The sequence below is a fragment of the Prionailurus viverrinus genome, chromosome C1 (assembly GCF_022837055.1).
Source record: "Prionailurus viverrinus isolate Anna chromosome C1, UM_Priviv_1.0, whole genome shotgun sequence".
Classification (NCBI taxonomy): Eukaryota; Metazoa; Chordata; class Mammalia; order Carnivora; family Felidae; genus Prionailurus; species Prionailurus viverrinus.
Window position 1 is genome coordinate 94,996,564 of NC_062568.1, and position 14,064 is coordinate 95,010,627.

The 14,064-nt window shown below is 33.2% G+C and overlaps 1 protein-coding gene across 2 annotated transcripts in view; it reads left to right on the forward strand.

The window, feature by feature from the left end:
* DPP10 (dipeptidyl peptidase like 10) overlaps nucleotides 1–14,064 on the forward strand; it is a 653,109-nt gene that overhangs the window by 174,667 nt on the left and 464,378 nt on the right. For both annotated transcript variants that reach the window (XR_007155206.1, XM_047873649.1), the window contains exon 3: nucleotides 2,264–2,359. Coding sequence is in view for 1 of the 2 variants with exons in the window: in XM_047873649.1 (XP_047729605.1) it covers nucleotides 2,264–2,359 (96 nt within the window). In the remaining variant the exon portion in view is untranslated. The remainder of the gene's footprint in view (nucleotides 1–2,263; nucleotides 2,360–14,064) is intronic.

The window sequence follows — 14,064 nt, forward strand, 5'->3', positions numbered from 1 at the left end:
CAAAAATCTTTGTCAGAAAAATGGGTGTGTGTTTATTTAGACAAATGTATAGTGACTTGTATCTACCATGACAGATCATACAGATCATACAGAATAGTTTCACTGCTCTAGAAATCCTCTGTGCTCCACCTATTTTTCCTCCCACCCCTGCTCCAAAACTCCTCACAGCCACTGATATTTTTAGTATCTCCATAGCTTGCCTTTTTCAGAATGTTACATAGTTGGAATCATATAATGTATATAGCCTTTTCAAATTGTCTTCTTTTAGGGCACTTGGGTGGCTCAGTTGGTTAAGCATCTGACTTTTGGTTTTGGCTCAGGTCATGATCTCACAGTTTCATGGGTTGAGGCTCCACATCAGGCTCTGCTTCCATAGCACAGAGCCTGCTTGGGTTTCTCTTTTGCCCTCTCTCTCTGCTCCTCCCCCACTCACACTGCCTCTGTCTCTCTCAAAATAAATAAATAGACTTAAAAAAACCCAAATTGTCTTATTTTACTTAATAATAGGCATTGGCAGTTCTTCCGTGTCTTTTCATAGTTGATAGCTCATTTTTTATCACTGCATAATATTCTGTCATCTGGATTTATCTATTTGTCTATTCATTCACCTAGTGAAGGACATCTTGGTTCTTCCAAGTTTGGGGAATTATGCATAAAGCTGCTATAAACATTCATCGCCAGAGTTTTGTGCAGACATAGGTTTTCAACTCCCCTAGGTCAATACCATAAATCACAATTGCTGGATCGTATGTTTAGTTTGGGTAGAAACCGCTTAACCCTCTTCCAAAATGTCTGTAGCACTTTGCATTCACTCTAGCAATGGATGAGAGTTGGTAATTTAATTTATAACTTAGGCCTTCTCTAATTCCCTCTGCAAGATCTTTCTCTTCCTTTCTTTGAACTTCTGTAATACTCTTTATCCTTATTCTGACACTTACCATATTCCTTCTTGCTTTGAAACAAACTATTACAAATTTTCTAATTCATTAGCTTCAAAAAACTGACACGAGATAACTGTCTAATCTAAGAGTTATTTATCCTGAATCCCTCAGGACAGACAGACAGGTCTCCAGCATCTTACAGTAAGTTCTTCATTTAAAATTTTGAAAATTAAAGGTCCATTATCTGTTGAATGAATGAAGAAAGTTCAAATTTTGATGTGTCAGACTATCAAATGGGGTATTTTGTTTTGAAAATCCATATGTAATCCCAATGCTCTACGCTAGGCTTGGCATCATACAATTCTCACTATTGCCATTAGTAATATTTTTTCCAGGTGTTTTGTAGTGATTATTTTGTGGGTTAAATACATGGCTGACTCATGTGAAAGGAAATTGCATTTGAAGTTATTGATTCTCTACCACAGCTTTTCAGCTGGAAGAAACAAAAGCTCTCACTGCAATAAGGCTGAACCTTTAAAAAACAGTATCTAATGAGGTTAGTATATGTCTTTGACATTTTAGTATCAACCAGAGTGAAGGTCACAGCTGAAAGGTAACAAAGATGATTTTATACAGTAAATAAAAAATGCTATTGAAAAGAAAATGAAATACTGCTCACTTTTTATCACCTCTAGTATCAAAAGCATGTTTGTTATGCCTGATTTGGGTACTTCATCCATATTATTCTTCCATTTCATAGATTTTTGAATTGAAAAGGGGAGTGCACTTAGTTTCTATGTCAGGGGCCTATATAAATGTGTGCTTTTTATTAATATTCTGCAATTGTATTATTTGAATTTTTATGTTTATCTTTTAAATCTATTTAGTGTTTGTTTGGTAGTAATTGTGGGAACATGGTATTCGTTCTGTTTGGTGAACTTCCTTCTGAGTTGGGAAGTTTCTTTATCATTTATATTATGACCCTCAACTCTTTCATTTTTGTTGTTTACAACAAAAATATAAGTTTAGCGTTAGGAGAATATGTCAAAGTGGTTTTGGAAAGTAATGGAATGGATTATGGTTAAACCACGAAAAATGGGCACAGAGCACAACAGGAATTCTTAATTGCTTTTATATTATATATCACTACATAACAGGGGATTGATCTATTAAATTTGTGCTAGATGAAGATAATTATAATATTTAAAATAATTTAATGAAAACGTTCATGAAACAAAAAGCTTCAAATGCCAAAGGCCATATTAAAATGACTATGTTGTCCTCAACATATCTTTGAAACAAAATATTCCAAATTTTATAATTCATTAGTTTTGAAAACTAACATAAGACAAGTGTCTAATCCAAGATTTGTTTTATTTTAGATGAACTCACAAATTCATCAGAAACCAGATTGTCTTTAGAAGACCTCTTCAGGAAAGATTTTGTGCTTCATGACCCAGAAGCTCGGTGGATCAATGGTATGTGCACACATCTGTATGTGCTGTATTTATTTTGAGTTCCATGTAACTAAAATGAAATAATTATATTTGGTAGCTAATATTTTAATTAACATTATGCTTCAGCAATTATATATACCAATGTACCATTTAATCAGAAATTAATACCTTGGCTCATGTGAGAGAAAGCCAGTTCCTAAGATAGGTCATCATTCAAATTATTCTCAAGTATTAGATTGTTCTATATCTGCAGTGCCTCATGATTGCTAGTTATGTGACTTTAAGCATGTGCTAAATCTTAACATTTCTCTGGATAATGCTTTTTGGTGTAGAAATCTATACTTGTAGAAGTATAGATTTTGGGAGGCTGTGTATGTAAATGCTTCAAATTTGGCAATCAGATTAGTTTTCTTTTCTCTGTGTGGCTTTTCTTTTTAAGTTTAAGTGCTACAAACTAGGAAGAATCTTTGCAAAGTTGAAATACTTACATATGACATGGAAATATATTGCACTTTCTTTTTCTGGCTTGGTAAAAAAAAGCCCCAAAAGACAAAAAAAAAAAAAGAACAAAAAAAGCATCTCAGTTCTTCTTAGGTTAGTTCTGATTTTATTATTGTCAAAAGTTTTAAAAAAGCTTTTAGATTTAAAAAGGAACAATGAAAAATAAAAACCACTGAATGGCTCGCTCTATGGACTTTAGTTTTTCTTAATGAAAGGTAATAGGGGAAATTATTGGATAAGAAATGTGTTGGTAAAAAGGAAGTCATGTGTCCATTTCTTGAATATTCCAGTTTGCCTGACCATTCTAATCACTGTGGTTAGATAGCTGTTAATCTTTGCCCTTCACTTTATTTAGAGATAATAACTGTGCTTGTTTTCAAGGCATAGACTAGATTATTTGTATGACAGATAAAAGGAGATTTGCTTTTTCATTTAATAAAGATCATCTTACATACAGCCCATTCTTTCTTCTCTAATATTCTAATTAAGTGCACTTATGCCTGCAAATTAAATGTTAATTGGTGGAAGCTATAAAAAGGATGTAACTTAGTTTGTGAGGGCAGAGGCCAAATCATACTTGTTTACCTGGCCCTGATACAATTCCTGGAGATCAGAAGACACTCACGATTTGAATAAATGAATGAATGTATTTAATTGAAGTCTACTGTTATTTTTAGATAAACTCAAGTTTCAGTTGGAATTGGTTGGGATATGAATGTGTGCCATGGGGATGGTGTTATTGATAGAGAAAACAAAATAGCATTTTATTAACTTATTTGTATATTTTCACTTTGAATTGTTCACAATTTTGGGATTTGCCGCATTGTTGCCTTGCATTTATGATTACTTTAGACATACACTGTATTTATTTCACATGAGCCCCATGACTAAAGAAGGCTAATGGAGAGGTATATCATTACCAGTCATTGCATGGATGTCTCACAAATGTTTCTTCTGTTTTTAATTTCAAAACCGTCTTTGCACTTGCTAGCACTTCTATTTTCTATTAAAGGTGATGACATAAAAATTGTGGAAAAAATCAGGAGTCAATAGATTTGAACTGTTCAGCAATATTCTGTTTTATTTACCACGGTTTTGGCCAAACTATAGAGATTTGCATAGTCTTTGGAAATCAAGAAAAAAAATCATGGACTTTTCTCCTTTCTCAGGTGAACTTGGACTATTTAAAGAGGCATTTACTCCTGTGTATAACTGACACTTTGATATTGAAGTGCCAGAGGACTGGACAGATACTTAAGCAGTGAACTGCATGCTAAATTAAGCCACATTTCAATATCCAGGACATACATTCTACTTTAGCACTTTACAAGATACTAAAGTAACATATTTGCAGTCAGTTATTTTCATCATTTTTTTTTCCATGATTTCTTTGCCAATCATTGGTAAACTTAATCTTGACAAAATATCTTAGGACAAAGCTGCAGTGTTCTTCTCATTATACTCTAAGTAAAACCTAAGACTTAACATGTTTATAAAATAATTTGGCTCAAAAACAAGCTTTTAAACAAGGTGAAACAAAATTTAAGCTCTTAGAGGCAGACACTCTTTATAAATACCCCTGAAGAAATTGACATACTGTTAGTTAGTAGATTGTATATACTGGGTTGCTTTTCAAGTAGAGGAATAGATTTGTACTCATTCATTTCTCTTATCCAGCTCAGATCTGCTTTCTGGCAATCACTAGATACTTGGCCTATTTACATATTCCTCACATAGCCAGAAAATACAGTGGGAACTCTGTGGATAAAATGTGTAACCTTGGCCTCATTATCACAGATTATATCAAAAGGTGAAATGTGATCTTTCTATTTATGAGATGTCTCACTAGGTTTTCTTAGTATATGCATGGCTTAAAGGAGTCAAAGCTGAGCTCATTTGGAAGCTTCATTTGATTCTTGGAGGTCACCTAGGAGCACTTACTGCATTACTGGTCAAGGAGAAGGAGGGAGTCGAGATGGCCCTGACGTGTCTAGGTTGTTGTGAAGCAATGTCATTCATTATGCTGCTTCTCAACTAATATATCTGTGAATGTCACTGCAGCCTTGGATAGGTGCTCATATTCATGGTTAGCTTAACAACTCTCTTCCCCCAAATCTGCTCATATCCTTGAAATCTCCATTTTTATAGCATCTTTTTCCTAGTTACATCACCTTGAAACCTGGAAATCCATCTTCTATAACATTATTCATCTCCCCACATACATTTGATGACCAATCAATCATCAAAAAAAGACCTAACATTAATTGAGGGCCTTCTGTGTTAGGCTTTGTGCTAGATATTTTCTATACATATTTCATGAATAGCATGTAAAGTTAAGCTACGAACCCCAGAAAACTGAAACTTAAGCAAAAAGTATGTATCCAAAAACACAGCTGATAAGAGATGGACCCTGCTTTCCTCACTATGTTCAAGTCTAAAACTCAACTTCTTTCATTGTTTGACTCTGAGATGCCAATCCCAGTCTCCAGTACACTTTCCAGCTGCTTTGATAATCTCATTGCTATGGATTTCATTGCTGTTGATCCTGTTATCTTTAATATTGTGGTAATGTCCTCTCCATAGGTATATCTATACAATGTTAATTTATGTGGTCACTAAAAGAAAGATAGATATTTGTTGACATGTTTATGATATAAAAAGTGAATAAAGACGTCTTCAAATCAGTGTTGATGGCATGTTATATCATATCATCTGTATGTGATATGTGTGCAGATGGCTATATGCATATGGCTGGATTTTGGCCTGCCTTTTTTTTTTCTTTTTGCCTATACATTATTCTCTCTAAATTTTCTTTAATACATGTGTACGTTTATGTGATTTTTATAACTAATTAAGAAAGAGAATGTCCTTCCCATTTTTTCATCACATGGATCTCCAACCAATCCCTCCATCAGTCTCTTTCTCCTGTAAACTAAAACTTTATAAGGCCCAGCTAAAAACTGTTAATGCATTTCTCAAAAAACATCAGATGGACCCCACTGAATAAATTTCAAACTCTTCCCTTTGTAGCAAGCCTCTTAGAATTAAGCTCAGCCTCTTGTCTACTATTCTGCTTTACATTGTATTTCAGACACATTGAACTTCTTGATGTTTTTCAAAAGCTGGAAAGCTTTCTTGTTCTATGCCTTTGCCTACACTATTTCCTCTGCCCCAATCTCTTCCCTAATCTGAAAACCCAAATTTTATCCCACTTGAAACCCAGTGCCCAAAGAGCCAGTGACTATTTTTCCTGCCAGCTGTGAGGGTCACCATCGTCTTCTAAACATCTAAACCTCTAAACTCTCCCATATAAAGACTTCTACCTTGATTATAATTATAACATACCTCATCTCCTTTAATACAGTGCTTCTAAAACTATTGTGAAATGTCACTATTTTTAAATTTAATTAATTTATTTTTATATTTGACCCTTGAAAAGCACTGGGTTAGGAGTGCCTATTAATATAAATAGTTGATTAATACATATTTTATGTATTACATGTATTATATACTGTATTCTTATAATAGAGTAAGAGAGAAAAGAAAATGTTCTTAAAATCATAAGGAAAAACAAACAGTACAAGATTAGGGATAACTGTTAACATAAACAGTAGATTAATACATATTTTATATATTATACATATCATATACTGTATTCTTATAATGAAGTAAGGTAGAGAAAAGAAAATGTTGTTAAGAAAATCATAAGGAGGAGAAAATACACTTAGAGCACTGTCGTGTATCCAAAAAAAATCTGCATGTAAGTGGACTCACATAATTCAAACCCATGTTGTTATTTCAAATGTGGCATGAATCAATACTTTTGAAAAATACAACAAAAGTAAATTACTAAAAAAAAAGATTCCTACATATTCCAAATACAACCCCAAATTCTACCTTACTCTATTCAAGAGTTCTAAAATTATATTTCAAAAATATATTAAATAAAAATGTAATATTGGAATTTAAAAAAAGAACTTTAAATATATCTTTGGAAGACTGGATACAGGCAGTTAATAGAGAGTATTGCTTTTACTCTTCTTTTTGTTAGTCCTAAATCAGAATTAAACAAATATTGAGAGAGAGAGAGAGAGAGAGAGAGAGAGAAATGATTCATATTATATGCCTGTTCTCAGATTTGGAAGAAGCACTAGCCTTGCTGTTTTAAAGATTTTAATGTAATAAATGAGCTCGCCTCCTTCTTGTTAATTAATCTAGGCTAGACTGATGACAACACTACTTACTGAAGATAAACTTTATCTAGATTATTTCTACTTTTTGTTTTGTCAATATTCATAGTAGAGAAGAAATCAGTCTCTAAAATAAGGATGATAGTGGGGGGAATTTTTAATGCAGTTTTGGTAACCTCAGTTTACTCATTTTGAGCTTTTACCCATAACAAATCAGGCGATAACTTGAGAACTTTATCTTCAACTCTTTACCACTAGCCAGTTTCAAAATTTATCCTGTAGGGTATAGATCCTTTAAATCACCTTTTGATAAAAAAATAGATTTTGGATTTTAAATACATATGGGTTCTAGTAGACAAACTGATGTTAAATTATACAATTGTGAAATGAGGTTTTATTGTGTAGAGCTAGTCTGTCACTGCCTTTGCCACTAGTTCAACTATGCAGTGAGATTAGTCCACTTAGACATTTGGGCCTGCAGGAATGTCAGATTGCCCTTGGAGTTTCTAAATGTGTGCTCTCAATTAACCTTATCCCATTGTGGACCAGTGGCCAACCCTTTACTTGCTGACTGTAGTTTGCCAACATCATCAGCTCTAAGAGACAGAAAGCCCTGAGGAGAGGTGCTTGTATTGTATTCATGTTTGAGTCACCCCAGCAGTTAGCACCCTGCCTGGACTCCTTTTCTGCTCAGTAAACAGTTTACTTAGTGTAGTGGAGTGAACTATTATATTTTCCTTGATATATAAATGTGGGCCCCTTGATCCATAATCAGTACAGGATTCAGTTCGGCTCCTTTTCTCATGATATTCCTAGATTTTCCTCTGATCTGTGCAAACCTGTCCTTCCCCGTGTCCACCCAGCATGTAAGCTGTTGCACATTGTTTTTGAAAAATGGCTATTTGGGAGGAGCAATGATATGTGAGGCTCTGGATTTAATCATGACTTTATTGGACTTCTGTTGGAACCAGTTCAACCCATCTCCCAAGTGATCTCCAAAAACAGATATTTAAACCTGTTATCTTTTATGTGATGTGTGACCGTATGACATATTGATATAGGGAAGTCACTAAAATGAGACAAGCCAGGGTCTCAGCAATTTTTTAGAGCCTACCAAGGCTTGTGTTTTGTTTTGTTTTCATTTAAACTGAGGGTAGATAGCCGTTCCTATATGTAGAAACATGGTGAAAATTAAGTAAGCAAAAATGTGTGAATAGCAAAGATAACAAACATAAAGGCAAGAAAAAAATAAAGGAAAGGTAAGAAAATGTGTAAGTAAAAAAGAAAGGTCTGAAGCCTAAAGATCTTTAAATGGTCAGTATCCTGAATAACCACTTTTAGAGATGATCCAGTCACCTGGTATTTCTCTGTAAATGCCCCCCAGCAGTCTCATCCCGAAGAATGGTGTCTGAGATACTGAACAGAAGGTGAAAAGCCATTGTTGTATTCTTAATGAAAAATAAATTATTGAAGTAATATCAATATTATTCCAATAATAGAGGAACTAATATTGGGATAATCAAACAAATGAATCTCGTTTATTATTTTTTTGTTTGTCACTATTTCATCATGCTAGAATTTTGGTCTATCCGTTCAGTTTGGTTGTGTTGCAGAAACTTGGATTTTTTGTGCAAAGGGAGCTAGTTATAGCTTCGACAGCAATCTCACTCCCAGCCCTCCCTGGCAGAAGATTAACTTTTTTCCCTTATTTTTTGTTTGCTTTTACAAAAATAAAATTATAACCATCAATCAAAGTGTTATTCAAAAGTGGTAGAATTGAATTCATGACTGTGAGGTTTGGGGGATAATTTGTATTTTTATTACAGCATAATTTATAAGGACAAAATATTGAATAGATAGCAAGTGTACAAAAGTAGGTATGTGATTAGATAATTCATCTTACGTCTGTTTTTCCATCTCTTTAAAATTGACCTTGTGAAAAAAAATAATGACATTAGAACAGCTCAGCATAAAATGTTAAGTGAAAGTAGTAGAATCTAGAATTACATGATCTTGCATAGAATTATACACACAGTACATTCACAATTACATTACATGCATGTTCACATATGTAGACACAAGGAAAATGATGTAAGAATTAAATATGCTAACATATCCAGTAACTTTCTGATGGAGTGATTATGAGTTACTGTTTTTAATTTTTTCTCCTCTGTCGTCTCTTATCAAAATTTGAGCAAGTATGTTGTTACTTTTGTAACATGTAAATAATCACTAAAATTCTCATTAAAATGTAAATTCAGCTAGCTAAATGTTTTGTCACTGTGTAGGGTACTTTTATTTACTGTGTGAAGACAAGTTAGGTATGTGATGTAAAATGATGAGTGCTTAGGATGCCTGGCAGGGCTGAGGAGTGGGGAGGCCTACAAGATGTGAAAGAAGACACTAGAAATAGAGTCTCATCTCTGGTATACCCAGAGATGAGCCCCCACCCCTGCAACGCTGGGATAAAAGACAGACTCTTCTCTTTTTGCCCAAAGACCGGCGTGAGAGGTTCAGAGAGAAGCATAGGTTGTTACTGAGATTGGGAGAAGGGGAATGTTCTAAGAGCAATGCTGGACTTTTTTCCTTTTGTAATTTTTATTTGATTATAGTTGACACACAGTGTTACGTTCTAGGTGTACAGCGTAGGGTTGGGCAGGTCTTTCTGTTATGCTGTGCTCCTCGTAAGCATAGCTACCATGTGTCACCATATAATGCTTTTGCAATACCAGTGACATATTCTTAATGCTGTATCTTTCACTCCTGTGACTTATTCTGTAACCAGAAGCCTGTATCTCCTATTCCCCTTCTCCTTTTTTCCCCACACACCCCCTTCCCTGGCAACCATGTTTGTTCTTTGTATTTACACATCTGGTGCTGCTTTCTGTTTGTTTGCTTATTGTTTTGTTTTGTTTTAGATTCTACATTTCAGTCAAGAAGAATCAGACCTGTACTGCTTTAAGGGGTGCAGATTCTTAGGACAGCAGTTTTACTCCCTCTTTCCCAAGAGTTTGGGACAGAATATTCCCTGTATTTTACTAGTGTTCTTTTTTCTCTCAGTGATAAAAAACATATTAGAGAGAATTGATTAGTGAGGTTAAAGATATAGTTAATTGTTATCCTAGTCATTGTTTTTTTTTTTTTTTGGAGTAACATATGTCAAAATATCTTACAATCTTACCTAATTTCCTGCCAAGATTAAAAAGTACATACAAAAGTATACCATTAAAACATTTTTATGTATCTCTAATTACCAAAGATGTTTTCCTTATTGCTTTATGACTTATATGTCATATTGTGCTTTTACTGAAGTTTAATCTACATTAAATGACTTGGAATAAAAAATAAAATAAAAATATTTTCTATAAAAATCATACTATGGCAACCTTATACACTAACTGCAAGTATTCAAATTTTTGTTTGAAATTCAAATCTAAATAGTTTTTAAAGGAAATATATTTAAGATTCTAGCTTATCTTAAAATGACATAATTTATACTAAACACTGAGGGAGAATAGGGAAATGGATTTACCCATAAAATTCAGTGTTAACATTTCAAGGAAAAAAATTTCAAGGAAAAAAAAAAAACGATAGTTCTATGTTTTATAAATACAATGATTACCTTAGAGAATTTAAAGGGAGATGGAAGTAGAAACCAGACTTTAGATTAAGAAAACTAAACTTTGATGTTACAACCTACTTTTCAAATAGGAAACTGTGTTTGGTTTTCCTTCAAAGAAGGAAAAAGGAATCTGAGTTCGATGAAACAGTTATGTTTAAAGTTAATCAGCAAGCATTATTTACTTTTAACTGTAGGCCCTGCACAGGTTTTTGTATATTTCAAGTGGGATCTGTGGGCATTTGAAAGGTTTGTGATAAAATAAATAGTGTTCTCATAGACATAGTGCATTTCACACAATTGTGATTGCTCTAGGCTTTGTAGGCCCAGGGACCGAGTTTGTCAACACAAATGGTGATTAATAGACACTTTGACATCGACACCTACCTTTCCATCAATTTATTCATTTATCTTTTTATACATTAAAGACTATTTATGGGGTATTGCCAACAATGCTTACGGATACAAAAGCATAAAGATGAATAGAGACAGCCTTTCGCACTGGGAAATTATGAATATTAGGATTCTTTCTCCATTGTGCACAGTATCTTTTCTGATATCTATGGTTTAAAGAAGTGAAATTAGTGATCAAAGGCTGTAATCGGTCAGAACTTAGAAATAACGAGATTTATAAGGCATATTAAATCCAAAGTGCGATGAGGTTTGATTAACATTTTTTTTCCCCAGTATTGGAAACATATATCCATGTCCCACATCTTTCTCTCAGGTATGATAGAGGAGACACACTAGCACATTTTGCTTTTTGAACTATTCTTTGTTCTTTTTGCCTCCACTTTACTTGATATAGTCTTCACCTGTATGTATTAATAGTTATTACTAACATACACGTGTACCACTGACAAGTTTACAAGGTACAAAATATGAGTAAGGTACGTAGAGGATTTAGAAACTAGATGAAAATTCAGTGATAGATTTCTGGATTATTTTTTGAATCATATAAAACAGTTGGAACTGTAAGAAATTAATTTGAGGTAAAGATAACTAGAGGTCCTTATGGAAGAGATGAAGTTTGGTGTCCCTGTAGAGGGCATGTGAGCATAGAAGAAAGAGGGCATTGCTGGGAAAACAAGACTGTATTGTGACAGTGTCATAGATATTAGCAAAATATGTAGGATTAAAGGATGCTATTGCTGTGTGTGTGTTGTAAGTGTGTGTTTAAAATTAATGGTGAAAGAACATGAGGCACACGGGTGGCTCAGTCAGTTGAGCGTCCAACTCTTGATTGCTGCTCAGGTCATGATTGCATGGTTCATGGGAACAAGCCTGGCATCACGCTCTGTGCTCACTGTATGGAGCCCGCTTGGGATTCTCTCTCTGTCCCTTTTTCTCTATCTTTGTCTCTCAAAATGAATAAATAAACTTTAAAAAATTATTTAAAATTTTATGGTAAAAGAAGTTGATCATTTTACTGTTGACATATAATTAAAATATTAATACTGTTATTTTACTGTGCTTGTTATATCTTAATTTCCTTTAGTGGATTTAATCTTTTATTAGATCACCTTTTGAAACAGAAGAATTTGTGGTTGCTCTGATGATTATCAGCTATTTTATTTTCATTAGAATTAAAATAGGAGATGCTGGTAATAGGAATTTCACCTAATAGGTGAAATTTTTATAGTTTCATCAAAAACCATTTAATCAGAAAGTGGTTAATAATACATCAGAATTTATGATTACTTTTCTACTTTTCTAGGATATTTCCACACGTTATTTATTTGTATTTCTTTGAAAAACCTTCTCTGGAAGTCAGAGTGGCCATTAATTTTGTGTTATAAATGAGTGAATTGAGGCAAAAAAGGTTGTCTTCATCTTTTTGCAATTCAAAATCAGTAATGAGCTCTAGCTAGAATCCAGTCTTCATGTTCAATTTTGGGTAGGATACACTGGAGTAGATAAAATGTGTTAGGTGAATTTTTTGTGTTGTCCTTAAACTAACATTTAATAATGTTTATAAATTAAAAAAAAACATTGATAGCTTAAGGAAAGGCATATTAATGGAAAGACCTAATAATAGTGAAAATTTTCTTTGACATATCTGTCTGAATTTGATTAGAATTCTTAGGTAATTTTGAGAAAATATAATCATTTTGTATCATTGATTGTAAGTGTAATTAAAAAAAAAACTCTTGCAGCAAACCAAAATAACAACTTACGTTTACATGCTTTTAATTAATCTTCCTTTCCTTGAGTCACATTTTCTGTTTGTGTGTGTGTGTGTGTGTGTGTGTGTGTGTGTGTGTGTATGCACATGTGCATTTCTTTCTAAGGCTAATTTTTCTTCATCACCTTGGTCACGTAGTTAGTTTGGAGACCATTGAGATCTTTAGATAGCACACAGTCAACTATTCCATTAGTTTACATTGAATAAACAAGTATTAACATGTAAGCACATTTCAGAAAGTCTTTAGGAGAATTGCTAGAGATAATATTGTTTATCATTAAATGGTTAGTACTGTCTATGGTAAATCATTTCAAGCACAAACATTGAGTCAACTGAAATATTCTATCCATTTGGTTTCATGTGTGTTCATGTGTTGCGTTCATACATAACAGGAGGTTTATCAGATGTGGTTCTACTTCTTTTCTATATTTGCCTTTTATTTTTGATTTTGACGAAAATTAAATGTTATTTTAATATACTTTAGGGATACAAAAATGATGTTATAATATCTTCCTTCATCAATTTATTATTAATGATAATGATAAAAGTTGTGCTTTTGGGAGGGGGCATCTAATAGTAGCCAGAAGGCATGATTTGCATTTTTAATTTATTATATCTAATTTTATAGTTTCCTAAGTAGAGATATATTCCTTTTATAAATAAACTGAGGTTTAAAGCAAATAGATAATTTTTTCAAGTTCACACAGCTATTCAACATAGTACTGCAAATCCTAGCTGCAGCAATCAGAAAAAATATATATCCAAACTGGTAAGGAAGAAGAAAAAAATTTCACTATTTGCAGATAACATGATACTCTACATATAAAACCCTAAAGAAGCCACCAAAAAACCACTAGTTCTAATAAATAAACTCAGTAAAGTTGCACAATACAAAATTAATATACAGAAATCTGTGGAATTTCTATACACTAATAATGAAGTAGCAGAAAGAGAAATTAAAGAAAAAACATTTACAGTTGCATCAAAAAGATTAAATTAGGAATAAACTTCACCAAGGTAGTGATAGATCTATACTCCAAAACGGATAATGCACTGATGAAAGAAATTGTAGATGGCACAAATGGAAAGATATTCCTTGCTCATGGATTTGAACAATGAGTATTGTTAAAGTATCCCTACTCCCCAAAGCAATCTACAGATTTAATGCACTCTCTCTGAAATACCAGTAGCATTTCTCACAAAACTATAAATGGTAATACTGTAATTTGTG